The sequence below is a fragment of the Panicum virgatum genome, chromosome 5N (genome assembly GCF_016808335.1).
Source record: "Panicum virgatum strain AP13 chromosome 5N, P.virgatum_v5, whole genome shotgun sequence".
Classification (NCBI taxonomy): Eukaryota; Viridiplantae; Streptophyta; class Magnoliopsida; order Poales; family Poaceae; genus Panicum; species Panicum virgatum.
This window is the reverse complement of record NC_053149.1, coordinates 45,352,373-45,379,671: the sequence shown is the minus strand read 5'-3', so window position 1 is coordinate 45,379,671 and position 27,299 is coordinate 45,352,373. Positions and strand designations below refer to the sequence as shown.

Here is a 27,299-nt window from a genome sequence, read left to right as displayed (position 1 = left end):
ATACTTTTATATGAAAAATAAAGGATCTGTCCAGTTGGGCTTTGTTCCTTCAGTTTCGGACACATTCTTGTTTGTATACAAGTCAGGATCCAGCACCGCTTATTTGCTCCTTTATATCGATGATATTGTCTGCTTCAACAACAGTGCTGATTCTGACTATTATTGGCCGTCTTCAGACTTTGGATTTATAATATTCAGGCAGGAGAAAAAGGAATTCCCTTCCTGATTCCCCTGAAACATTTCAGGGCTGTCGCCTCCTGCATGCCTATGTCCAACGAAGCAATGGTTCCGATTCCCGGATCCCATTCCTCTACAAACAACGTTGCATACAACCTTTGCATTGGTAATGATTATTAAATGTTATAGGACCACATTTAACTAAAGAAACTTCTTTGAATTTTGGTTTCCAACATCTAAAGGTAGACCACCCTATGCCTTCCACCATAAAAGGCCTTCCAATTTCATCAATGAATATATCTTGTAGCGGAACAGGGGGTTCATAAACCAGTGCCACTGTGCCAGTGCCTTACAAACAACCCCCATGGATGGGATAAACAAGCCATGGACTCGGAGGATATACACATTCCATGAATTGCTACCCAGGGCGCAGCAAGTGATGCGCATCATTGATACGCTGGCATACTTAACTGGTAACCATATGTTAGCCCAAAACATCCTAACGCCACCAAACTTTCTGCAATGGCTACTTCTGCCTAGCTACTCTGAGTTCTAAAGCTACCCTGCGACTTTTTCCCTTTTCCTTTCCTAACATGAATTAACATCAGCAGTCACGGTTCAGTGCAGTTAGTCCCCTCAATGAATGCATTGGCTAATTCAAAAACCTCTGTGCACAATCCTCTTCCAGAGAGAAGAAACTTGCTGATCGTAAAGTGCTTCTGGGAGGGACCACCAAGCTCTGAAAGGTGATAATTGAGAACCAGCTACTTTCCTGCCTTTGCGGCCTTGCTGCCAATACTAGCAAACCCTTCCCTGGCATTTTTATGATCCTACAAACCGATTGAACATGCAAATTAAGGTCTGGATGTGAGATACGAGACAGGGCATGCATACAAGTATTCAACACAACTGTATGTACCTTGTGAAGTATTTCAAATTTTTTCTCTTGCTTTGCTCGAAGAAGCATCCAGTCCAAGGCCAAGTCATACTCGATTGTGTTCGGCTGAGAACAATGTGAGGTCGATACAGCCTTCTTCTGAAAAAAGGACAGGTCAAAATATCAAGCCAAAGAATGGAAAACATCGCAGAATATTGTTATAAAAATTTAAAAGCACATACCTGCTCTTCTCGCTGTTTTGGACCAATTTTAATATTATGTAAGGACAAGTGCCCAACAAAAGTTCCTGAAGATTTTGGAACCTTAAGCAAACCTTTGCTGCAGTAAAGAGGTCTGCAAGATATACAGTGGGCAAGCAATTATCAGTAGCTAACCGAGAAACTCACGGTACACAAACTATCAGTCTGTCACTCAGCTGAATGCAAAGGTTTTATGATGGTGAAATTTTGATTATCCTCCACCCCCCCCCCCCCACCCGGGATGCTGTAGCTGACTATACTTCCTAAGTTCCTATTTTTTACTGCTGGCACAAGTGGCTACTCTTAGAGTCCCTCTCAACAAACACATATGGAAGGAATTCTAACTGAATATCGAAGGACTTCTAACTGAAACAGGTCTGATAAGACAAGGGTCTCAAGGAAAACTGATTGAAGGGCCAGTGGGTTAGAATCCCCACAGAAGACTCTTTGTTCCAATTCATAAATTTTGACAGTTGATTTGCTATGAGATTTCAACAATTGAAACAAACATACAGAACCCCACTTGAAGCAAAATCCGTTACAGGATAAGACGTGCTGGCACTGAACACAAAATAAATAGCATCAAGTATAAATGCATACCTTCCACCAACAACCAAGCCTGAATTGATTTTTGAAATAGCATCATCAGCAGCTTTTTTAGTACTGAAGATAGCATATGCTTTTCCTACAGATAAGAAGACCACTTGTGGTTAAATTGCAAGAAAACAGAAGGAAAAACCAGCAAACCACACACACACACACACACCAAAAAGAAAATAAAAGGTTGATTTCCTCTAGGGGTGCAAATGGGTGACCCTTAGGTGCACCTCCAACCCTCCTGAGGGTTGGAGGTGCACCTAAGGGTCACCCATTTGCACACCTAATTTCCTCATATCAAATCTCTCTAAAACAGAATATACAACCCATATAGCTGTCCTCAATTTACATAAAATTTTGACAATATAACACTAGTACGAAAGAACTGTAAATGCTACAAATCCAGTATTCCATGTGATACAAAGACAAAATGCTTTAAGTAGCCACGAAACAAAGAAATAAACCAAGAAAAGGAAAAACAAAAAGAGCTAAAGTTATATTAACTTGAAACAATAAGAAACTGTGTGAACTGTGAAGAACTGTAAATGCTACGGATCAAGTAACCCATATGTGATATAAGACAAAATGATCTAACTTACCACCAAACAAAGTAATAAACAAAGGAAAAGCCAAAACAAATAATACTTACAAATGCTAAAGAAGTAAAGTTACATTAATTTTAAACAATAAGAAACTGTGTAAAAAAAACATAGCCAAGGTGCACATCACAAAGCAAAATGAGACTGGCTCAAAATCTGACAGATTTTGTTGCATAAAAACTATCAGCAGATATATAATCGTTTTCAAAGAAAAACCCACCCACCCACCCAAAAAAAAGGAAAGTAAACTGACACATGGCAGGCTGGTCACATTTTCCGGCACGGATCTTCAAGGGAGTAGCATGATACCTCACCTCCCTCTATTCAACAGATATATAACTTTTCCCTTTAGTTAGTGAACAACTCACCATTGTTTGGATCATCATAGGTGGGGTGGTTAATGGGCTTCGCAGTACAATTTAGCTGTAATGCCTCACGAATCAGCTCCTGCAAACATGATTACCATGAAAATGCTGAATGGATAATTATTGTAGGAGCCAATAAAACCAAGAAGAATGCTAATCACAGCCTAAAACAAAGGAGTAACAAGATTGAGGTTTAAAAAAATGTACTATCAGAAAGAAAGTTGTATGAGACAATGTAGAATAGCAAGCGAAAGACAACAGAAGATATTAACATAATTAAAAAATACTAAGCCAGGAATATAGTAGAGAAGCAGCTTGGGCTTTATGACAACCAAAGAGACATGATGCTACCTCTATGTCAGCAGCTGCAAAGTTAATATCAAGATTTTGAATATATACAAGTGTCCCCTGCTCATCAGCCCTCTGTAGTTTGTCATCCCATGACTGAAAATTTTGTTACAAAGATCAATCAAATAAAATCAAGATCAGCCAACATATTGATCAGTTTATTGTAATTCTGACTAATGAATAATCAAGTACAATTATAACATGCACAGGAGATTCGGTAGCAAGGAAAGGTCACTCACAATTTTAAACCATTTGCTTCTGTCCTGTTAAATAGAAGAAAATGCATTAGCTTTAAAAAGAAAAGATGGTGAAAAATCAGTAGATCTGTAAATAACAATTGGCAAAGAAATTAGCAAAATCGGAAAAATTGTCCAGACAAATGATCCATGAGTAGGATGAATATTGCTTCTATGCAGTAGACACGAACTGAGTTGACAGTTAAAAATTCATAAAGATTAAGATTGTTGGCTAATAATGAATCGAAAGGACCACAAGATGACCATATGCCCTATTAATCTTGTGGTCATAACTGAAATAAAGGTCTCCTCATTCCACCTCATTAATGGCCAATAAATAAAGAGACATGGGTCTGGAAAAATGTAAGCATGTAGTACATAAACTTGGCATGGAGCAACTTAGAAAGATGCAGTTTGTCTTTTATTCCGTCCTGTAAGGCTGTAGCATTAAATAAAATAACAAGCAGGCTTGCAGTCCCAAAACATCTAATGAAAAATAACGGCAGGAGTAGCATGTTGGATATAGGAATAGTCGCTTCAAAGAAATTACAGCTTGTCTTGATGGTAGCTCCAAAGGTCTCGTCTCAGTAACCGCTGGGGTCATGTTCTTCACTGTAGCTTCTTGGGATAATTTCAACTTTTTTGGCGGCCTCTCCCCACCTTGAGCATTCTGTGATTGTGTATGTTTGGCATTGTTCTCCACAACTGCTGACCGTGGATGGGGGGTCGAAGCAACTGGTTTCTCTTCCTCCTTGATTGCTGATTGGGAAACAGAAACAGCAGCGACTGATTTCTTATCCTCTTTCTTGATCACAGACTTGGAAATAGGAATGGCAGCAACTGGTTTCTGGTCCTCCTTATTGACCACTGATTGGGAAAGGGGAACTGCGGCAGGCGACTTTGCATCCACCTCCTTAGCTGCTGGCTGGGAAAGTGGAACTGCAGCATCTGGACTTTCATTCTCCTCTTTAACTGCTGAATGGGGAGGAGGGGCTGTAGCAGCCAGACCATCATCAGCATTTGGATTCAGTGCGTTAGGACTGGATATGACTAACTCATCTTTTGGATTCAGCAGAACCTCGACTGCACCAGAAGGATGATAATTAGATTCACACTAAATTGAAAAAAATAACAAACAAATTTGTAGGGTATAAAACTATAAATCTAGATGCTGTGCTGACCTCCCAACCCAGCAATTTTATCAGGCAACTGATCAGAAAGGGTGCAGTTTTCAACATTGAAGACCCTATAGAAGATATAATCAGCCATTGCTTGTTCCCGAGGGGAAGGTTGGCGATTTCTCTCATCCTTTGAAATGCATATAACAGTGCATTTTCCAGCAACAGCTTCCTTGAGAAATAAACATACGACCATTACAATCTTTTAATAGGTCAAAAAAATGGACAGATGACAACATTTACAACTCTGATATTAGAGCAGGAAGCTTCAGTCATGCATATCTCTTGTTGATAATTGATACATGATACCATGATTTACTTAATTAACATGCACAACTGACTGAAAGAATGCTAAAACTTGACCTCCAACATGAAATGACTCCATGCTTGTTATCCTAACCAAGCCGGTTCCGCTAGGGCTTTGCAAATGAGGAAGAGTGATAAACCTTAGCGCTGCAATCAGCCTTGACTATTACCTACTTGTTTCAAAAATAGACTTCCAGAATATGTAATAATGCGACTGATCTTTGCAAATTGTTGGCAGATTTTTTTTATTTTTAACCTATTTTTCAATTTCATTTTTTAAAAAACCCATCCAGACAAATATTTGCAGATCTCTAACCCTTTTGGTCGCGCCGGGCAGCGCGGCGTGACAGAAACACTCTGTCGTGCCAAATGCATTGGCGTGACAAGGTGCCACGTTGGCACGCTTCGGAGCACTTGGAAAAGGTCTGCCAGCACATATTCCACGTGTTAAGCTTGTCACGCCACTCCCGCCCACCCAGACTCGTCACGCCAATACATGTGGCGCGACAAAGTGTTTTTATCACGCCACGCTGTCCAGCGCGACTAAAAGGGTTAGATCTGCAAATATTTGTCCGGATGGGTTATTTTGAAAATAAAATTGAAAAATAGGTTAAAATAAAAAAAATTTCATTGTTGGCACACTTCTTTTGCATGGCCTTTCAAACTTTTTTGCACTTCAAATTTGTAAATATTAAGAAAATGCAACGTGCAAGTATGATACCATGGCAACATTTCAAATTCATGACATTTTTTCTATATGTACTATGTAAATTTGAATGAATAAACAATTACAAGACACGGCTAAAATGGATAATTCATATTTAGTTCAGACAGTTAGCTGGAAAGGAGACCAGAATTTACTAATGAAGACATATGTATTAATGCCTGATTTGGTATATTACTCGTAGTCATAGACATTTTGGAATTGCAAGTCCAAGAATATTCAGCACGGGTAAAAGAGGTATAAAGGAAGTAAGCAATTACTACTGATAGTTGAATGTACAACAAAATTACCACCACATCAATAAAGCATACCAAGATCATGCACTTATTTCAATTATAGCTCTCATCCTCAAACCTATCAGTGAGAAAAAACTTAAAAAACAGACAATTGCGATCGACAATAACTTCAACTCTTCAAGCATTTTGATCCATTAATTCCAAACCAATTAGTAGGTAGTAGCAAACACCGATCATCATTGATAAAATATTTAATAGACTCAAAATGCAAGTCTGTAAGTATGATGTGAGTACACAAGTTAAGGATAACAGAACACAAAGCATAAGGAATGAGGTTGATAAACATACCAGTGGGTTGACATCTGCAAGCCCAATACCATCACCAGAAGCAAGAAAAATCTCCTTTTCCATCACAGAGCCTCTTAAATATTTCTGAATCTCATCAGGAAAGAAAAACCAAAGAATTTTTACTTTCTTAGCCTGATTTTGCTCCCAAATCTTCACTATTTTTCCAATGTATGGTTCAGGATCACCATGCTTAAACAAGTAGACACAGTCATACAGTGAATATTTCACATTATCCAATGTGAAGGACTCGTAAAACCGTGTATCCATCTTAACACCACCCTTTGCTCTACGCTTCCCCCATGAGAATTGAATTCGCTCACTACTACCATCCATTATGGCACCGTAAGTGGTGGTTCACTCACCACTTACCATAAGCCTACAATGAGGGGGAGAAAGCACATTAAAATAAGAGATGGATAGAGCAATACCAGGACACTAAAGTTGAATTACCAATAATGGTTGCAAAGCGTTCTAAATACCTCTGTCTGAGAGATGGGCACTTAAGAGCTATAAGACCCACGAGTACCCATGAGGGAGGCGGGCTACTGTGCTCATGCAAGGCATAAACTTTCAAGAAAGACAAACAATTGCTTTGGACCTTTCTTCCATTCTTTTTATTTCCTTATTCGGTCTTACATAGCGAAGGAAAGGGGTAGTGAGCGGTCTATAACAATAAAAGTGTCCGAAAAGGGGGAGTCTGTTGAGCCGGTGACACCAGAAACAAATCAGTTTGCTACATTATTCGGTTGCCATGAATTTCACACAAACACTACTAGTATGAAAGAAAATTGTAAAGGTCCCAAGAATGCTGAATACTCATAGCCATAGATGAATATTGAATAGTACTTGAGAAGGGGCAACACCACATTTAAAACTTGCAACTCAATAGCATATGCATTTGATCAATGTTTTTGTCAAAACAGCAAGAGAACACTAGTCCTGCTTTCCTTGTACAAGCCCACATGCTAAAAGTACATAAAAAAATTGATCTGCATACAAGCTTACAATAAGCCAATAACCATTTGCTTTGATCATCCACAAAACCTGCATTCAAGAATTTTTTGCAAAAATCCTTAGAATGAGGATCCATCACCACAGTTTATCCAAACTTTCTGAATCTCGTGAATCACTTGTACATTTGAGAAATAAGTTTCGAAGTCAAGTAAAAGGTAAGCCAAAAGTCAGGCATGTCCCTTATACAAGCGTCACCTACTTAAGGAGTACTTCCATCACCGCTCAAATGGATATATTTTTTATCATGCTTAAATGGATAATTGACAAATAGAAGCACTACACATGCCCATAGATGATAGAAAAGTGGATACTAATTAAACAGCAGCGTGAATCACGTTATGAATGAAATTCCCAATAAGAGAGGCGGAATCAGCATTACAGGATCGCCATGCGTGGCAAAGCAAAACCCCACCAAGGAAGGAAAATCAGCGAGGCGGTGGATTTTGGGGAGCTAGCTAGGGTTCGAGACACGGGGCAGCCGTATTAGGGACGGTGCTATGGCTGACAACCGTAAATCCGTAATACTAATGCGAGATAGTTGACTGAAGATGACCGAACTGACGGCTAAGGGGACACAGAATACAAACCCTAGATACCCACGTAATGGGAGGGATTACACCCAAAAAGAAAACTGAAACCCATATCGACCAACCGACAGAGAAAAGGGCGCCGCCCTCCGCTCGAGCGCAAGGTCGGAGCACAGCGCGGCGCGTGGGGTCGAGGCCGCGCGGCGCTGGCGCTGGCCGAGGAAGAGACCCCAATGGGGGACGATTGGGAGACGCCGCCGGAGCGGCCCTCAATATCTCGAGAACAGAAACAACACACCGCCCCGTGGCACTGCGAGCGGAAGGAGGCGAACGGGAGGGTAGGGGAGGGGAAGCTGGGAACTCACCGTTAGGATCGCCGGAGGGGGGGGGGGGGGGGGGGCGCGATGAGGATTGAGGGAGTCGGTGAACCGGAGCGGAGGGAGAGGGCCAGAGGGGGCTTGGTTTGAGGCGGGGCGGCTGTGTTGTTTTTTTTTTCTGCTTTTTCCGGCGCTGCGGGAAAGGAAGCGGCGGGGGCGTCACTTGTGCTCTGTGCAGCACAGCCCTGCGCTCCGTGGCTGTCTACATGGTTCGTTCAATGGTTGAATGAAAACAACTCGAGTCGCATTCTATAGGATCGTCCTAGAATCACGCATTCACGCTCGTCTATTCGATCTAGAATCTGCAATTTTAACAGCGTGAGTTATATCATTATGCCTATGATAAATCTTCTAGAAAGTTTAAGAGTACAATGGATTTTGTAAAATTTACAAAAACATAAGTTCCACCATCATAATTGGCATACCTATAGGTCCTGTTTGGAACAAAGGATTTGAAAACAGAGGAATGGCAGGAAACACAGAAAATGGATATGATGTAAGTGACAAAATAGACTAATAGAGGAATGGAAGACCACGAAAAACTTCGATGAGGACGTTTGGAACGCATGAATTCAAAACACATGAACACTTGAAATATAGATAAGAAATGTCATCACATAAACTAGTTAAACACCATTTATTTCTTTTCCAATGATAATCCCTGCTCCCAAACCGGTGTCGATAGGTATATGATGGCACACTATGGTCCACTTGTTACTTTGTTTGTGCACATCATTATCTCCCTCAAGCCAAGAAAAAAATGAGAGAACATCACAGTACCACCAGCTGAAGCAAGAGCGGTTTTGATGGTGGAGGCCTCTGTGGCTACTGTGTCAACAAGAACATCGTGGCTCGCAAGGAGCTATGTGGCTAAGCGCATGAGCGGCAGAAGGGATAGATATATAGAGTTGTGGTCTATTTTCTTTTTTTTCCCAGTTCTCTTCCGTCGTCCTCATTTAATCTTGAACCAAATGATTGTTTCTTCCCCTCTTTTGCTTCGGGCTTCCGCGAAACCAGAGCTCAGCATGGATGTATTAATTCCTGCGTTTTGTGAAGGAGAGCTTTCCTTTTCTATGGAACTGGGAGGCTCATTCCTCCATTCCAAACAGTAAATCTCCAAACCTTTCCTCTGGAATCGAATCCTGCACTTTTCCTACATTCCAAACGGGGCCTAAGCTTTGTCGATCACAGTTGCAAAAAAAACATAAGTTTGCCGTCAAGTCATTTTCAGGTACTGTGCATTTTCAGATTTTCAGAGTGGAAGTTACACCAGACAGCACACGATACCAGATTGCTTGACTAGAAGCCCCTGCGCAAAGGCAGTTAAATCTGAATGTCTAATCCTGGCAAGCACAACCTCTAACCAAAAAGCTGATCCAGCGAGCAAAAAGGTACCCATTCGGCCATTCTGCTACCATTTATGCCATAGTCATCACAAGATTGACACCTTTGACGCCCAGCAAAATGTGGGTAAAAAAACTCATCTTATTCAGTTCCAATGCATTTATTCAATAAGCCAAGTGTCTTGCAACAGCAATAGCACCTACAAGATATCCAGCACACATGGAGTCTCGGCAGTAGGAATATCAACTCTACAATCGGTTGCGCTGAGGGCACCGAATTAAGTATTTTTCCAAAAAGGTGCAAAAGAAAAAAAAAACAGAGAGAGAGGGAGAGACAGGTAAAGGCAGTAGGACCACATCTTGACATTCGGATACATTTCATTCGAAATAATTTACAGAGTGGTGAGTGGGGAAAATCAAGCTTTGGCCGGCCATGTCGCTTGAGATGACATGATGATGCCCACAATGACTCCAAACAGCCCCAGAGCGCTGCCGAAGATCTCAATTACCAAGATCTTTACAAAGAGCGACGAGTTCTGAGCATCAGACAGTGCGCAGCTACTTCCAATTATGCCCACGCAAACCCTGTAGATAGGAAATTTAATCACCTGGAACTGAATAGCATATTTTCACCAGAGAAAACAAGATAGAGGGCCAGGTGCCTACCCGCACACAAGATTAGCAAAGCCAACAATAAGGCCAGATGCAAAGATTGCATAGCCAGCTCGAAGAGACTCCGGAGCATACATTTGAGATGATGGCACACTTTCAAGTTTTGTCTGGAGGATGATTGCCACAATTACACCATAAATTGCGACAGCCTCACAGAAGATGACACTGCAAAGCACAGGCTTATGTATAAGTATCACAGTGTAAGAAGACTGAATCGTGATTATACAAAAGAAAAAACAAAGACAGCATAAAGAACAAAAGTTTATGAATCAAAAGAAGATAAATTTCTAACATGAAACTAGGACAAAGCTTCTACCATTGTTATTAGACAATAAGACGCCAAACACGACACTCAAAAATGGATCTATCATGATGCTACTGGACAATAAGATGAAAAGCATGGAATACTTCAAAACTGGAACAGTACAGATCTCAAGTTACCAGAGGAACACTGCAATATCCAAATATTTCAATCATTTTCTGCATAAGCAAGCAATTTATGCTCAACTCTGTTCTCAAGACAAACTCAAAGTTTATGCTTCCTTTTCTACTCAGAGGTTGTGCTTTACTCTACATTTCTAATGAAACACAGTGTGTCATATGTTGATAACATGACAGTATGACCAAATGTTTTCAGAATATCTACTTGTCCTAGAATACTAGGATGAATTAAGAATCCCAAAGCTATTTAGCACCACGTTAGCATCAAAGCAACAGATCATACTGTAGTGCACTCTAGAGCCCTATTGACCACGCCAGCACAATAAACACAAGGATACGAACTGAAGCCAACCGTTGGATGCTGAGCTATGAATTAAATGGTACAAGCAGACCAAGGACATCCATTGGAACCCAGAAGCACAATAGGACTTGACTGCATTAGCCACAATAACAGAAGAACAGCAAAGCTAAAAATTCCCACGCTTTGCTTAAGTATGGGTATAGTATGTGACTTGGCATGTGTGCATGTCAAGTACTTATCAAACAACACCAACACTAACATGGGCATCAGGTGTGTGCATGTCAAGTACTTATCAAACAACACCAACACAACATTGGCATCAGGGATCAAAACATATCCAGGTGTCCAGCATGATAACCAGAAGAAAACATGACCTGGAAGCACTTGTATACTTTTCAAAACAAACAAAATAAACAAAAGTGTGCCTACTTACATTACACCAGAACTCAAAAATAGCAACCATGTGTGTAATTTGTCTAACTTTTTGTTTAGATTGTGAGACAATAGCCATTACATTCTTATTTGTAGAATAATAAATTTAGTTCACTGAGAGAAACACCCTAATCAAGCATGAAAAACGAGAGCTGAGGGGTCCATAACTTGAAGAAGCAGTGAAGGGTCTAGATTGCAATGGTAGACAGTGGTAACAAAAAGATGGTGCCCCCAGCTATACAAGGCAAAAGTGAAACAAAGATGCATTCCCTAGAGGTCGAAGGAGGCTGAGAGGTTCCTAACAACAGAAAGACATGAAAAAGCGGATGGCTAAATAGTTGCATTGAGAGGTGTGGTAATCTCCATGTGATCCAAAGCATATAAAGTTGGGTTTTGCTAGCCGGTCAGTTGCAGCTTGCTGCTATCTATAAGCCTCTCAATTCCAAAGATATCAAGGCATAATGAACTTATAATGAGATAGCACCTAAACCTTCCTAACAAGAAAGCTATCTAGGTCCATTTATGGCGTTCAAACTTGCTAGAGGAGGATCATTCAATGGACAGGAATTCCAGTTCTAAGTTGATGCCCCAATGCCAGTATATTTTGAAAACTGAGCATGATCACAAAGTCGAGAAATATGATAATGTCTGTGTTCCCCAAGCAACTAACAGTGGCGGAACTACAGCACGTCGCCATACACGCAACAAAACCGTCCCAACAAGCCCTGGGTACCAATTACGAACTCATAGCCCACCATGCTCAGCCAAATCTAGCAACAGAGTGACAGACCAACGACAGCTCGAGAAAGACCGAACGCGTAATACGGGTCCAAGCATCGAGATTCCGCACCTGATGAGGTTCTTAGATGTGATCCTGGGCGCCTTGATGGCGGCCCCGATGAGGCTGCTCCCCGTGATGAAGATGCCCCTGGAGATGCAGAGCGGAAGCAAACAGCAAGGGCAGTGAGATGCAAGCAGGCGGAAGCACGGGTGGCCAGGGGCCGCAGATCTAGCCAGACAAGGGGCAGGGGCGCGGACTCACCATGCCGCGCCGAGGACGGAGACGCCGATGGAGACGGCGATGCCGATGGCGGAGAAGGTGTAGGGCGAGATCTGCACCATGGCGCGCGCCCACGACGACGAGTCCGACGACATCTCCGCGCGCGATCTCGGTCTCTCCTCTCGCTCGCTCTGCCTCGGCGTCGCTGCGGGGCTGGATCGGGGGAGGAGGATTGGGGAAGAAGGGCCGAGTCGGACTCGGACCGAGAGGGGAAGCGATGCGATGCGAGCCCGTCGACAGGTGCGTGCGTGGTTTGCACGGGGCCAGACGTGGTGGGGGGCACGGGTTGGACACCGCGTGGTCCGTCCGATCCTGAGATGAAGGGGCCGATGCGGTCGTCGGGAACACGTGCCGGTCACGAGCTGGATGCTAAGAAGCCCAGATCTGTATCAGGACAGAATTCGAGCCCGGCAGGCCGGCAGTAACAAGTTCCATGGATTAAAAATTGTAACAAGTTCCTTGAAATATCGATGTGGACACAAACCGGCCCAGTTAGAGTTAGAAGTAAAAGTAGGAAATCCATTTATGTAAACCGGGGGGGGGGGGGGCTACGCTCCCATCTGGGTGCGGCTTTGGGGTCACGGCGCGTGACGCGCTTTTTTCTTTTTTATATTTTTTAAAAATAAAAATTTCAAAAATATATATCCGTTTTGAAATATTTCAAAAATACTCTCCGGTCGCCCCCATAGGGCGACAGGCCTTAAGTGTAATTTTTTTTCTTCAAATTCGCAACGATGTCCCTAAAAAAAGGGGCATGTCGCCCCCCACACGGGCGACAGGGGGGCCTGTCGCCCCCCCGGGCAACCGCTGGGCCCGGCCCACGGGCGCGGCAGGGGGGCCTGTCGCCCCCCCGGGCGACCGGGGCACCGCCCTCTATATAAGCTCCAACCCCCCATTCCCTCCTCATTTGAGCCCGAAAATTCCACCAAAAATCCAGAAAAAAAGAGAGAGGTGAGGAGAAGGAAAGCAGCGAAGCCATGCCGGATTCATCACTTGTGATCTGCAGATTAGTACATTTAGTTTATATAATTTTTTATTTAAGTACTACGCATTTAAGTAGGAGTAATTTAAGTAGGGGTGAGTAATTTAATTTAATTAGTGCTATATTAGAACCATTTAAGTAGGAGTTTAATCATACTTTAGTTTTTAGTTACGTAGTAGTAAATTAGTTTAGAAAATTAGTACTACGCATTTATTATTACAATTGCAGTACTATTAGAGACGCGTTTATAAATTAATTACGATTTAGAATAGAATTTGGCATATGCAGTATAGAATTTGAGTGTCATCACGTAGTTATGAATACTTATACGTTGTAGTTGAATTCCATACTTAGTTTTTACGGATTATTGAATAAGTTAGTGAAGTAAAGAGTACAACTCGATAAGTATTCTGTGATATACAGATATGTCGAGCAAGATGTAGTTTCAAGTATTTTATGGTGACTACAATGTTTTGTATGGGCGAAATGGAGTAGATCTTTCTGCCTTTAAGTGCACATCTAGCGCCATAGATAAACCTCTGGAAAGGAGTTTTGGTTCCATATGTAAGTGGCTGCAGCGTGGGTTCCGTGTTGATCCGTTGACACATGTGATCACCGTCCAGTCTCTTGTTAATTGGGAGGTAGAAAGTGAAAGCAGGTACTCATTGCCAAAAGAGTGGAAGCAGGTCCGATCAACCCGCACCCGTGAGCAGCAGGTCCTTCGAAGACCTGGTTCCTACAGTTTACAGTACGTATTCATTCCATATTTAAATTTAATTGTTACAATTCACATGTTCCATTGTCAGTTGAAACCATTAATCTTAATTATTTATGTAGCCTGCCCTGTTGGCTGCGGATGTCGATGAGTACAGTGTGACCAGATCGCTGGAGGCGTACCTATTTTGGTTGTTTGGTTACATCATGTTCAACAACACTCATGGCAACTCGGTCGATAGGATTCTCCTTCCGTATGCACGGGAGATTGCGGATGGGGACGAGGACGTACCGCCCTACAGCTGGGGTGGGGCGGTACTTGCAGCCACTTACCGTGGACTCTGCGACGGCTGCATGAAGACACATGGGAACGCTATCCTGGCAGGGTGCCCACTACTGCTACAGCTTTGGTCGTACGAGAGACTAGCCATTGGTCGGCCCAGGGTCAGCCACGAGCCTTACCATGGGGGCATGTACGGCGAAGAGGAGGACGAGAGGCCCACTATGGGAACTATCTGGATCTGGCGTCAGGTACGTTCTTATACATCTAATTTTGTTATTCATTGTTACATGATGCATTAGCGCACTTTTAATGTTACTTATTCCGAATGCAGAGGTCCTGGGCGCATGCGCAGGTTAGACACGCATATCCTGAGTTTGTTTCGGAGCTCGACATGCTGACGCCCGAGGACGTTGTCTGGGAGCCTTACAGCCCAGAGGCTGTGGCTACCCGTGCACCAGCAGGCCTGTCTTCGCACTGCTCCGCAAATGCGAGCCTGTGGCTTACTTCCGCCGTCCTGGTTTATGACATCACGGTTGAGGCACATTGCCCCTGGAGAGTCAGGAGACAGTTTGGGCAGCGCTAGGAGTTTCCGGTGCCCACCGCGTTGGAGTGTGTTAGTCGCCAGGACCACAGGTAATTATGAATGAACTAGGCTCATATATTCGTGTCAACCATCTCGTTGCCTCATCTTCCTGTTGATGCTCATTAAAACGCACTACAACCACCACGGAAGACGCAACGTCTCTGTAGCCGGCTCCTCGTAGAATGTGAAAGTGCCGATCCATCTTCCATTTTTTTCTATTTAATCTCACCCCGAATCGACTCCTTTCACTACAAACTCATCTTCCTCCCTCAGCCAAACAACACAGAGCACCCAAACCTCCTGTAGCCATGGCGATCTCCTCCTCCTCAGGCTCCAATTCCATCGGCTTCCCTCTCTCCCCCTCTTCCTCGAGTTCCTCCGTTTCCTCCCTCGACCCCATCTCCGAGAGCCGAGAGCCGACGTCTGAATACGACCCGACGGCGGCGCACGAGGATGCAGAGGAGTTCGACTTCGGGGTCTTCTCTGAAGACGACGAACCCAAGACCAACGGTGAGGACCTCCGGCTCCTGTTCCAATAAGAACTGGAAGAGAGCAACGACGACCACTTTTCCTGGGACAGAATCGATTCCTCCTCGGAAGACAAAATCGACTCCTCCTCTAACGAGGACGACCCGATGGCCAGAAGCACCTTCCGATTCCTCGGCTCCTCCGAGGAGGATAGCAAGGAGGAAAGCAACGATGGTGGCGGATGGAGCAACGACGACGAGGCCAGCGACGGCAGCAGCGCCGACAAGAGCGACGGCAGCGACGACGACGGCGACGACAGAGATGGCGGAAACGTGCCGGCGCGAAGCCCCAAGTGCCGTAGGCACCTAGGTACCTACGGGTGGTAGATGTAGGTAGTAGTGTAGGAGTAGTATTGTAGCGTAGATTGAGCCGAAGGATTCACCCCTTTGTCAAATCGGCTATTCCTCTGGTAAAAACTTTATCTTTAATGAATAAAGTCCCTTATCACTTAACTGCTTGCTCTGATAACCCTCCAAAAGCCAATGGCACTGCATCGGGCTTTACCAATGTCCAAGAGCCGACGAAATTCAAAACTGGAAGTAACCCGCATAAGAACAAAATATCACCCCCACTCTGAATCCGACTCGAAATAGATATTCCAAATCAGAGCGCAATTTGAGAATCCCGCTCCATAAGTTCGAGCAAAAACTCACAGTATACAAAACTTGAACTAGAGCCCGCAAAACAACCAAATCCTAAGTTAGCAGATCTGAACCATGGCGGACTCTGAAGCTCAAACAGCGAGATCTCCAATCGTAGATACGGCAATCCTCGGCCTGAAGGTAATATTCAGCCTGTCTTTTCAACTTTCCTCAGCTCATTAATCCTCCGATTGAATTAAATTATGAAATATGACACCATATATAAATTTCTGAATTTCTGAACTCCAGGTGTCAGACATCCTTTTGTCGCATCCTTCCAATCTCAAATCCTTTTGTCTTGGCCCACGAGCTTATGAAAATCGCACAGATTTAATCTCTTGTGAAGCGAATAGAATCCCCTTCGTAAGTCAAGACATTAATTTAAATTCCTGGGCCGACTGCCTAAGAGCCTGGCCTAACCCACCCGAGAGCTGGATTGCATGGTATAGCAGAGTAGCAAAAACATATATGCCCTTGTGGCAAGAATTGAATATAGCTGACGCACTCAGCTTATCATTATCCTCCCTTGATAAAGATGAAAACCTTCTGAAAACCATCTGCTATTTCTGGTCCGACGCTCTGAACTACTTCCTCTTTGGTCATGGACCCATGACCCCTACTCTGCTAGATGTTACCATGATTACTGGCCTAGACATTAGATCCCCTGATCCTGCAGCCCACATAATGGTAGAAGTCCCCTTCAAACTTTCATCCAAGGCAGACTGCACAAACTGGAGTACTTACATGAACCAGCACATGAAGACAAAAAGTTCAGTAACTAAAAAGGAACACACATCATTTTTAAATTTTTGGTTAGAACTTTTTATTTTCTGTGGTCCTTCCGTAGCTCCAACTAAGAATTACCTTCCTTTGGCTTACCATCTGGTCCATGGCAACCGCACCAGTCTAGGCAAACTTTTTCTCAGAGAAACATACAGATGTCTCCATCTTATGACAACTAGTTTGCTCAGCCAAAGGAAACTCAGAACTGGAGGCCCTTGGTGGTTCATTCAGTTATGAGCACAACTCTACTTCTAGCATCAGATTCCAAACTTTCAAAGCCTAGCCAAGAATTCCTTCCCCGACGAGAATGGCAAGCAAATTAGATGCACCAGCTATGGTCAAGCCCTATTCAACCTCCCTGGCAATAAACTGAACTCGACAGATGCAGCAAACTGGTTTAGAGTTTTCTACAAAGGTCTAGACAATCCCCTCTACTTTCCATTCACTGAATCTGAAGCCTTTGAGAACCCAACTACCATCAGGCTGGATAGCTTTGCCGATGACGACAACACTCGGCATCTGTATTCTCTAATGATCTGTCCTGGCTTCCTCCTTGTTGGCATAAGTACTTCCAACAGAATCATCAAACCAGGTTATGAAACCTATCAACCAGTCGTAGCAACTCGGCAATTTGGCTTAGGACAAGTCCCTCCCCACTTCCATATTCACCACTTGGTGGATAGTAGAGCCGATTTACCCGATGGTCTTACCAGTTCAAGATGCTACAACATGTTTGACAACCACCACATTTCAATACCAGCCGATCTGTCTTTTACTCCCTCGTCAATCGGTTTTAACACATGGTGGGAAATGTGGAAAACTCATGTATTCAGAAGAGCTTTAGGCCCTCTACAGCAGCAAATTGATCCTGAATATGTAATCCCCGAGGAAGAGGTACTGAATCCGTGCACTTATTCTAAGTCCTCCACCACTTTACTTGGCTAACCCTGTTCACCTTGCCTACAGCAACAAGATGATCCAAAACCCATGACCAGTAACGGGGGAGCCATTCTACTTCCTTCCAACCACCCCTGATGTTCTTTTTTGCAAGGAATCACCGCCAATGAAGAAAGTAATAATGACTGTTCAGCCAGACTCACCCCAGTCGGTTTCTAAGCGGAGACAAACCTCTGGAAGTGCTGCCCCCCGTGTCCCAACTAAGAAAAGGAAGATCATCGCAAGACGAGTCATCAAGAAAACAACACAACCTTCCCCGAATCAATCAGAATCCAACACCAACCAGGTAATTCATTCCTCCGAAACTTCTTCCCTACGCATATATATTCTGGTTGACTGTAATCCTATTTTCAGGGCGCAGCTGGAGACACCTTCAGTACTGGAAGCCCAGCACAACAGGGAACCACCGTTCATGAAGCCGACACTGGAACAACTGAAGTCCAAGAGCAGCAAGAATCAACCATCGTTTCAGCAGAAATTCGCAGCGAAGGAACTGCAACAGCTGATGTACCGATGGAAGTTCAACTCGGGACTCCCGAAGCTCCGATGGAGGTGCGTGATGAACTGGCTGACATAGCCGATGCCCTTGTTGCTGCCTCAAACCCAACTGAGCCGATCACACCTGGACCGACCATTGCTTCTTCCTCAAAACAGGTAACACTAATCCACGAGGAGAAAGCCTCGATTGCAAACTCCAAGCAAGAAGCCCAAGAAATAACCGAGCAAATACGGGCAGAGTTTGCAGAGATAAGCACCTTGAGTCAACAGATAGTAACAGGCGATGACAAGGACGACGAAGCGATCATAGCAAGAGCCGACGCCATACGCGCAGAAGCCATCCATGCCATAGAAGGGTTTCTAAACTAGTAGAATAATTCAGAGAACATTTAATGTTGCCTGTTAAATCTGAAACTCGTACCAATTTAAAACATCTCAAGTCGATGGTTACACATCGGCTACCTTGCTTCTCATATATATATATATATATATTACTGACCAACTCAACGTGTTGGCCTCTCTCACTCTTTTTTTTACTGGCCAACTCAATGTGTTGGCCTCTCTCACTTTTTTTTTTTCTGGCCAACTCAACGTGTTGGCCTCTTATAATACAGCCAGATGGATTTCATCGGCTCTTGTTATTCGCCTTCCCACATGCTCGGGAAATATTTCTTGAGGTGTTGGCCATTGACGGCTACAGGAAACTTGACACCGTCAAATTCTTCAAGCATGTACGCATTTCCAGGCAAGACTTGATCAACCTTGTACGGCCCATGCCAAGTTAGAGACCACTTACCATACTTCCTATCTTTACTTCCCAATGGTAGTACTGTCTCCCAAACCAGGTCTCCGACCTGGAAATCTTTTGGCTTGACGTTTTTGTTGTATGCACGAGCGACTTTAGCCTTATTTTCCTTGATCTTCTCAAGTGACCAAAGTCTTAGCTCCGTGAGATCCTCCACATTGTCGCTCATCAAGGCTGCATACTCCTCAGCCGACAGATCATTCTGGAACTCAACACGCCTCGATCCGGCCGTGATCTCCCATGGCAACACAGCGTCTTGACTGTAGACCAGATGGTATGGTGACGTCTTGATGGATCCGTGACACGAAATACTGTAAGCATCTAGGCCCTCAAGGTATGTTTCGGTGATTAATAACAACCATTATTGTGACTAATGAGTTTGTGCAGCTTAATAGTTCATTATCGCTCATTTGGTCATATGTCAAAAGCGGCCCCTCAATTTCATTATTCAAAAAGGCAATCTCGGTATTTAACTCAATTATATGTCAAGACTAAGGATCTTTCTAGTCCTAAGTGTCATAAGGTTGAGAAGGACACTTAGGTTAGTATAGGTTTTATAGTTTTGTAGTGATCGCACTATTAAGAGGGGTTAAGGCCAAGTAACTTGAGCATGGACATGGTCAATCAAAAATGGATGCACACTATGGTCACTCAGGTTTTCAGAAGTTCAAATAAGTGGTTCTCAACTTATATCTCAAGAATATTTGGATTTCATTCAAGACTCAAATCAGAAAAGGTAAAATCAGGAAAAAGTCCATACACCGGTTTAACCGACGACTCAAATTTTCTATACGTCGGTTAAACAAAGTCAGCATAGTCTGGACAAGTCAATACACCGGTTAAACCGACGTGTTTGAATTTAACGTCGGTGCATTAGTCCAGAGTTGGTGTTTCCAGGGTAATTCAAGTTCTATACACCGGTTAAACCGACGCTATTTGAAATGTGACATCGGTGCAATTGACCAGTGAGATGGTTTTTCCATGGATTTCTGAAATTGTACTCACCGGTTAAACCGATGATGGTTTTGAGTTAACATCGGTGCAGTTGTCCAGAGACTTGGTTTTTCAGTTGATCAGTGGACAACTACACTCACCGGTTAAACCGATGATACGTCGGTTAATCTTCCCAAGTTGTAACGGCTAGTTTTCAGAAGGGGCAGTTTACATTCATCGGTTAAACCGACGATGGCTATTGGAGGATCGTCGGATTAACCGGCGCTACGCAGTTTTCTGGCAGCTTTTCTCCAACGGCTCTATTCGTGTGAGCTGCCTATATATACCCCTCCAATGGGTCATTTTGCCACTCTTGACACCAGGCAACATCAAAACACTCATACTATAGTCAAGAGCCACCTTGAGCTTCATCTTTCACATACTTGTTCATCCAATCAATCAAGAAGCAAGATTAAGGACTTGAGTAGAGAGAAATTTGTGTGCATCCGTTCTTGGTGATCGGTTCTTGCTCAAGTGAAGGCCTTAGCTTGTTGCTCTTGGTGATTGGCATCACCTAGGCGATCTTGGTGATCGAGGTGTTTCTCGCGGAGCTTGCCAAGGATTGTGGGAGCCCGGAGAAGAAGATTGTACGTGGCTTGATCTCCACCACGCCGGGATGGTGAACGGAGATTCTTAGTGAGCGCCCTCGTCTCGGTGACTTGGGAGGTGACAAGACTCTTTGTGAGTGTCACAACGTGGATTAGAGGTGTGTGCCAACACATCGATACCACGGGAAAAAATCCGGTCGTCTCTTGTCCACTCTCTTTATTCAAGCTTTTTCTTTCATGCAATTTATTCATGTGCTTGACTTAGAGATCATAACTTAGCTCTACCTTGCTAGGCTTTACTTCTCGTTTTATCTCTCATAGCTTATGTAGGTAGCTTAGTTATCCGGTTGGTGAATTGGTGCCTTACTAGCATTGCATAGGTTAAGGTTGCTTAATTGTGTTTTAGAAATTGAAAAAGGCCCAATTCACCCCCCCCATCGATCCTTTCAAATACGATATGCCCATAAAGCCTCTGACAACACCTCGTGCCAGCGCCTAGGATATTCATCGATCTTCCTTTTGATCAGCTTGATAACGCTCTGTTTGGATGCTTCAGCCTGTCCATTAGCCTGGGCATAATATGGGGATGATCTGATCAGCTTGAACCCCGTGTCATCGGCGAACTTCCTAAATTCCTCCGATATAAAGACCGATCCTCCATCGGTCCTGAACCTATGAATGATGTGCTCTTTAACGAAACAGATCACATCTTTTGATGCCACCGACCTCATGGGTACCGCCTCCACCCATTTCGTGAAATAATCCATGACAGCCAACACCCATTGGTGACCTTTGCTGGATGGCGGGTTGATCTGGCCAATCATATCCATGGCCCAACCCCTGAACGGCCATGGCTTAATGATAGAATTCATTACTGATGCAGGCACCATCTGAATCTTGCCGAATCTCTGACATGCCTGACATCCCTTGTAATATTTAAAGCAGTCCTCAAGCATGGTAGGCCAGTAATATCCCGATCGCCTAATCAACCACTTCATCTTATGAGCCGATTGATGAGTACCACAGGCTCCCTCATGAACCTCATGCAAGAGCCGATTCAACTCCGAAGGCCCCAGACATTTAATCAGCAGTCCTTCCAAAGTCCTGTAGAACATATCGTCCCCTATCAGAACATACTTCATTGCTTTGATTCTTATTCTTCTGGGTGCCCCCCGAGCTGAATCCTTCAAATAATTGAAGATATCGTCTCTCCAATCTCCAGGTTCTAGAAACTGAACCTCTACATCTACCCCATCGGTTGTTTCCTTGTATCCGGAAGCCATCTGTGCAAAGTCATTGGCTTCATTGTTCAAAGTCCTACGTATCCAGTGGAAATTAATGTACCTGAATTGTGACATCAACTCACGGCACTGCATCCATATCGGAAAAAGAGCCTCGCTCTCACATCTGTATTCTTCCGTGAGCTGAGAAATCACCAGTTTCGAATCCCCAAAGATTTCCACCGCTTCTGCACCAGCTTCCAGGAGTAATTCCATCCCCTTGCGAACGACCTCTTACTCTACTAAATTATTGGTGCATGGAGTGGTCATCCTGATGGAAAAGGAATAAGTCGCCCCTCGAGGCGATACCAAAAGAATTCCTACACCGCACCCATCATCACACGCCGATCCATTGAAAATAATGGCCCATGGTCGTATGAAAAGTGCAGCCACATCAGTGCTGATCCTGTCTGCAATGAGATCCGACAATGCATGTCCCCTGACAGCCTTTGCTGGTTGATATCGGATATCAAACTCTGACATCGTGAACATCCACTTTCCGAGTCGGCCTTTTAGAACAGGAGCCGACAGCATATGCTTTATGACATCCGATTTGCAAATAATGATTGTTTCCACCGAGAGAAAAATATGACGAAGCTTTGTACATGTAAAGAATAAACAGAGACAAAGTTTTTCAATCTCAGGGTACCTAGTCTCAGCGTCCAACATGCGCCTGCTAAGGTAGAACACAACTTTTTCCTATCCGTCATGCTTCTGAACCAGCACCGAGGTGATGGAGGTGTCGCCTACGGATAAGTATACGTAGAAGGGCCTGTCTTACTGTGGAGGAACCAAAACTGGAGGCTTCGACAAGTATTCCTTGATTTTGTCGAAAGCTTGCTACTGCTCTGCCTCCCAGTGAAATTCATCATCGGACTTGATTTTCACGAGACCCATGAATGGCTCGATACGTCCGGACAGATTGGAGATGAATCGTCTGATAAAGTTGATTTTGCCGATAAGCTTCTGCAACTTCTTCTTCGTAGTAGGCGGCCTCATCGTCCTTACAGCTTCTTGACTTTTTAGGCCGATCTCGATCCCTCATTCATGTACTAGGAATCCTAAGAACTGACCGGCCGATACACCAAAGGTGCATTTCTTTGCGTTCATTTTGAGCCCAAACCTCTGAGTCTGCTCCAATACCTTACGCAAATCTTCCAGATGCCCCCCAGCCGATGTGGACTTGACCACGACATCATCAATGTAGATTTCTACCAGTTTGCCGATGAGATCATGAAAAATGTAATTCATGGCGCGTTGATATGTCGCACCGGCATTTTTCAATCCAAAGGTCATAACCAAGTACTCGAACAAGCCGTTCGCGCCTGGTACTCTGAACGCGGTCTTGCTTATATCCTCTGGGCCATGAAGATCTGGTTGTAGCCGGCATTACCATCCATAAAGCTCAGTATTTTGTGACTGGCAGCTGCGTTGATCAATGTTTCCGTGACGGGCATCGGGTACTCGTCCTTTGGCGTTGCTCTGTTGAGGTCTCTGAAATCCACGCAGACTCGCCATTGGTCATCTTTCTTTTGTACAGGGACCACGCTGGAGATCCATTCTACATATCGACATGGCCCGATGAACCATGCGTCCAACATCTTTTGCACCTCTTTCTTGACCTCCTCTAGGATTTCGGCCTTCATCTGTCGTGCTCGTTGTTGAAATGGCCGAAATCCTTTCTTAAGCGGGAGCCAATGTTCGACGATGCTTCTATCCAGACTGGGCATTTTAGTATAATCCTAAGCAAAATAGTTCCGGTATTCTTTCAATAGTGCTATCATCGGCTCACGCAGGCTCAGGTCTAACCTTTTGCTGATAAATATTGGTCGCGGCTTATCCCCGGGACCTATATCGACTTCCTCCAAATCGTCAGCTGATGTAAACCCATACCCCAACTTGCCGTTGCCTATAAAATCAACTGTGGACGCTGGCAACTCGTCGTCATCTGCCACGTCGACAGCAAATACGGAGAGATAACAAAAGAAAATTTTCGGCCGACCGCACGGGCTGGCCGTTTCTATATTACCATTCGAAACTGAAAACTCATTAACTAACCAACTGCCAGAGCAGGCTATTGTTTGTTCATAATGTAACAGTTTCAACTCCAAATAAGAATTATCTACTTTTTGGGGCCGGTCGCTGGGACCGGCCTCTCTAAACCTGCTGAATTCCGTAGCGTGCCAGGATGTGTTTATTATGTGAGGCCAGTGGATAAGACCAGCCTCAATCCATTTTTTGTCGCTTCGATCCGGTCACAGTCTTCTAGCACAATCCCTGAGATCGGCTATTGTCCTTCCGCGTCCCAGGCGTTTATGTCTACGAGAGAAACATCGCTGGAGTCATCTGCACAGACCACCTCCACTTCATCGCCATCCCATTGAACCAAACACTGGTGCATTGTGGAAGGAACACAACAATTGGTGTGAATCCAATCCCTCCCAAGCAGCACTGTGTATGTACTCTTACTGTTGACGATGAAGAACGAAGTTGGGATGGTCTTGCGGCCAATTGTCAACTCCACATTGAGGACGCCCTTTGCCTCCGATGGCTGCCCGTTGAAATCATTGAGCATTACGTTGGTCTTGATAAGGTCAGCAGCAGAACGACGCAATCGGCGCAGCACTGAATACGGAATCAAATTAACTGCGGCGCCAGTGTCGACCAACATCCTGTTCACAGGCTTGCCGTCGATGAGTCCCTTGAGATATAACCCCTTCAGGTGTTTGTAGCTTTTCTCCATGGGCTTCTCGAAGATGATCGGCTGGGGGCCAAGATCGAGCTGTGCGACGGCCAACTCCTCCGGTTGGGGCGCCCGAAACTCTGATGGGAGCACGAACACCATATTCACATCAGCCGATGGCTTCTCATCGGCTTTTGGCTGATTGTGGCACCACTCCCTCCTTGGAGGGCGCCTTTCCACCCTTCGCGGGTGCCTGACTTGCTCCGCGAGATCCGGACGCGCCTTTCTCAGCACGTCGAGGTACCTTGCTTCCGCCACTTCGAGATTGCGTAAGCACTGCACTCTGCGCTTCTGCGAGCGACTAAGTCCGTTAGGACACCATTGTGGACGATGATACTTATCCTCTCCTTCGAGCTCAAGATCATCCCTGGATGGCCGCTCAACATGGTCGTCGTGACGCGCTTTGGGCCCAAGCGCCGGAACACCGACGTCTCGCCTGACTGGTGTCCCCGAGGCCTGCACTCTAGGCAATCATCGAGAGTAGGCAATCGGCTCATGCCAGAATTCCAACAGTACCTGAAGAACGGGCAATGCCAGTGGTCGCGCATAGCCTGGCACCTCCCCAGCGTTCTCCCCGCGCGGTGCTCGTACTCCTCCTCTTCCGATTCATACCGACGACGCAGCTTGTACTGATACTCGTATTTTTTCAAGAAGCCGATTGGAGGCTGGGAGTTGATTGCGGATGTGACGCACTTGTTCTTCAGTAATATGTTGCTGCTCCGACTCATCTTCATCCTGGGGCCGTTTGCCAGAATCGGCCTCTCTAAACCTCTGCCCGTCACGGTGGCGTATGGGTCCCGCCATGTTAATCTGGAACGCAAAATTCTGGCCCTCAGGTCTAAGATCCGACAGCTCCACCATGTTAGCCTGTGGGGACGGTTGACTGTCAATCTTCATCGTGTGTTGGGCCAGAATTAATCGGCCTTACTCAATAGCCGATTGGATCTGCCGACGCAGCTCCTTACAGTCATTCGTGGCATGGGTGAACGAGTGGTGCCACTTGCAGTACGGCCTCCCCTGCAGCTCTTGCGTCGTTGGCAGCTTGTGATTCTCTAGGAGCTTCAACTGCTTTTACTTGAGCTGTAAATCGAATATCTGCTCTGTCTTGGCCACGTCAAAATCAAAGCCTTTCACAAGCCCCTTCTGTTTGACCCACTTGCACGGGACGGGGTTTGCCCCCCGGGTATACTCTGCCACAGCCACTTCTTGTTCCCCGCTAAAATCATCAGAATCATCTGCTTGGGTCATATTCACATTGCGCTTGAATTTTTCCTGGTACAGCTCGGGGTGATAGTGTTCATACGTCGTGAGCTTCTGTACCATGTGCGCCAGAGAGGTGAATTCCAACTGAAAAGCCAGATCCTTGATCGGCTTAGCGAGCCCCAGAACTGCCAAATCGACTGCCTCCTTTTTTGTGATGCGCGATGAGTAGCATCGATTCTTAACCTCTCTGAAGCGCTGCACGTACTCCAACACACTTTCCCCTCGCTTCTGCTTGACTTGGGCGAGGTCGGCAATCCCGGCTTCAGCAGCCTCTGAGTGATACTGGGAGTGGAACTGATCTTCCAGCTGCCTCCAAGTGTGGATCGAATCTGGGGCCAATGATGTGTACCATCCAAAGGCTGAGCCCGTGAGAGACTGGCAGAAGAACCGGACCCTCAGAGGATCCGATACTGAAATCATCCCGACCTGCGCTAGGTATCGGCTCACATGCTCGATGGAGCTGGCCCCTTCTGACCCGCTGAACTTGGTGAACTCCGGGAGCCGATACTTGGGTGGCAACGGGATCAAGTCGTAGTCGCTTGGGTACGGCTTGCAATAGCCGATCGCCTTTCTATTGGGCAGAATGCCGAACTGGTCCCTTAGTATTGCGCTGATCTGCTCCACACTAAGAACTCCTGGGGCCGAGGGCTCAGAACTCGGCACGGTAGTGTACTTCGCAAGCCATGTTTGTTTCTCCGCATCTGTCCCTGAACCTCCTGTACTCGCCAACTGTCCCGCACGTGTTGGGTTGATGTTGTCAGGTATGTACACGCACGTGTAGCCGTGTGGGATCTCCTTAGGCGGCTCGCTCAGGAACTGGCTCTCCCCGGGATCACCGCCGATCTTGTAGACGACGTAGATCGGCGAACTCTGCGGCCCTGGAGTTGTGAGCGAGTATGGCAATGGCGGCCTAGACTGAAGTGGGGCCTCTCCCCTGTGACTCCCCAGGATTGGTCCCGATGGGGAGTACTGGTTCTTTATCACCTCCTGGATGACGCGATGTGCCACACGCTCGAGCTCGTTCACCAGGCTTTCTGAGTGCCGATGAAGCGAGTGAGCCACAATGTAGTTCATCTCCTGGCGCAGGGCTCTGGTGCGCTCCTCTGACGGTACGGACAGGTCGACGTTGTCAAGAGCGCCTTCGGGTGAAAACCCATTTCACCTGATGCCGTTGTTGCGGGTCCTCTCGAAAGAGCCGATGAGATCGGCTTCGAACTGAGCTTTGACCTCATCATACTTCTGCTGGTGTTCGGGGGCCAGCTCTTCATACGTGACATGGT

General features: G+C 45.2%; 2 protein-coding genes across 2 annotated transcripts; both read right to left on the bottom strand.

The window, feature by feature from the left end:
- Window positions 1–412: 412 nt before the first annotated feature.
- LOC120673023 (protein ANTI-SILENCING 1-like) lies at window positions 413–8,334 on the bottom strand. The gene is made up of 11 exons (XM_039953699.1): window positions 8,158–8,334; window positions 6,252–6,627; window positions 4,641–4,809; window positions 4,010–4,542; window positions 3,463–3,486; window positions 3,227–3,319; window positions 2,879–2,957; window positions 1,915–1,999; window positions 1,297–1,408; window positions 1,097–1,213; window positions 413–1,007 (listed from the first exon to the last, which is right to left on the bottom strand). Exons 2-11 carry the CDS (start codon window positions 6,582–6,584, stop codon window positions 942–944), a joined length of 1,611 nt encoding a protein of 536 aa, XP_039809633.1. The 5' UTR covers window positions 6,585–6,627; window positions 8,158–8,334; the 3' UTR covers window positions 413–941.
- Window positions 8,335–9,634: 1,300 nt separating this feature from the next.
- LOC120673049 (V-type proton ATPase subunit c''2-like) lies at window positions 9,635–12,671 on the bottom strand. The gene is made up of 4 exons (XM_039953737.1): window positions 12,401–12,671; window positions 12,209–12,286; window positions 10,179–10,349; window positions 9,635–10,097 (listed from the first exon to the last, which is right to left on the bottom strand). The coding sequence occupies exons 1-4, from the start codon at window positions 12,511–12,513 to the stop codon at window positions 9,929–9,931; spliced, it is 531 nt and encodes a 176-aa protein (XP_039809671.1). The 5' UTR covers window positions 12,514–12,671; the 3' UTR covers window positions 9,635–9,928.
- Between the last annotated feature and the right edge of the window lie 14,628 nt (window positions 12,672–27,299).

Excerpts from the sequence above, each read along its gene's own strand:
- LOC120673023 (XM_039953699.1), bottom strand. The coding sequence starts at position 6,584 with ATGGATGGTAGTAGTGAGCGAATTCAATTCTCATGGGGGAAGCGTAGA. Across the intron at positions 4,810-6,251 it reads TTGCAGATGTCAACCCACTG|GAAGCTGTTGCTGGAAAATG; the intron begins GTATGTTTATCA and ends TTATTTCTCAAG. Across the intron at positions 2,958-3,226 it reads TTGCAGCTGCTGACATAGAG|GAGCTGATTCGTGAGGCATT; the intron begins GTAGCATCATGT and ends TCATGTTTGCAG.
- LOC120673049 (XM_039953737.1), bottom strand. The coding sequence starts at position 12,513 with ATGTCGTCGGACTCGTCGTCGTGGGCGCGCGCCATGGTGCAGATCTCG. Across the intron at positions 12,287-12,400 it reads TCCGTCCTCGGCGCGGCATG|GGGCATCTTCATCACGGGGA; the intron begins GTGAGTCCGCGC and ends CTGCATCTCCAG. Across the intron at positions 10,098-10,178 it reads TTTGCTAATCTTGTGTGCGG|GGTTTGCGTGGGCATAATTG; the intron begins GTAGGCACCTGG and ends TCCTATCTACAG.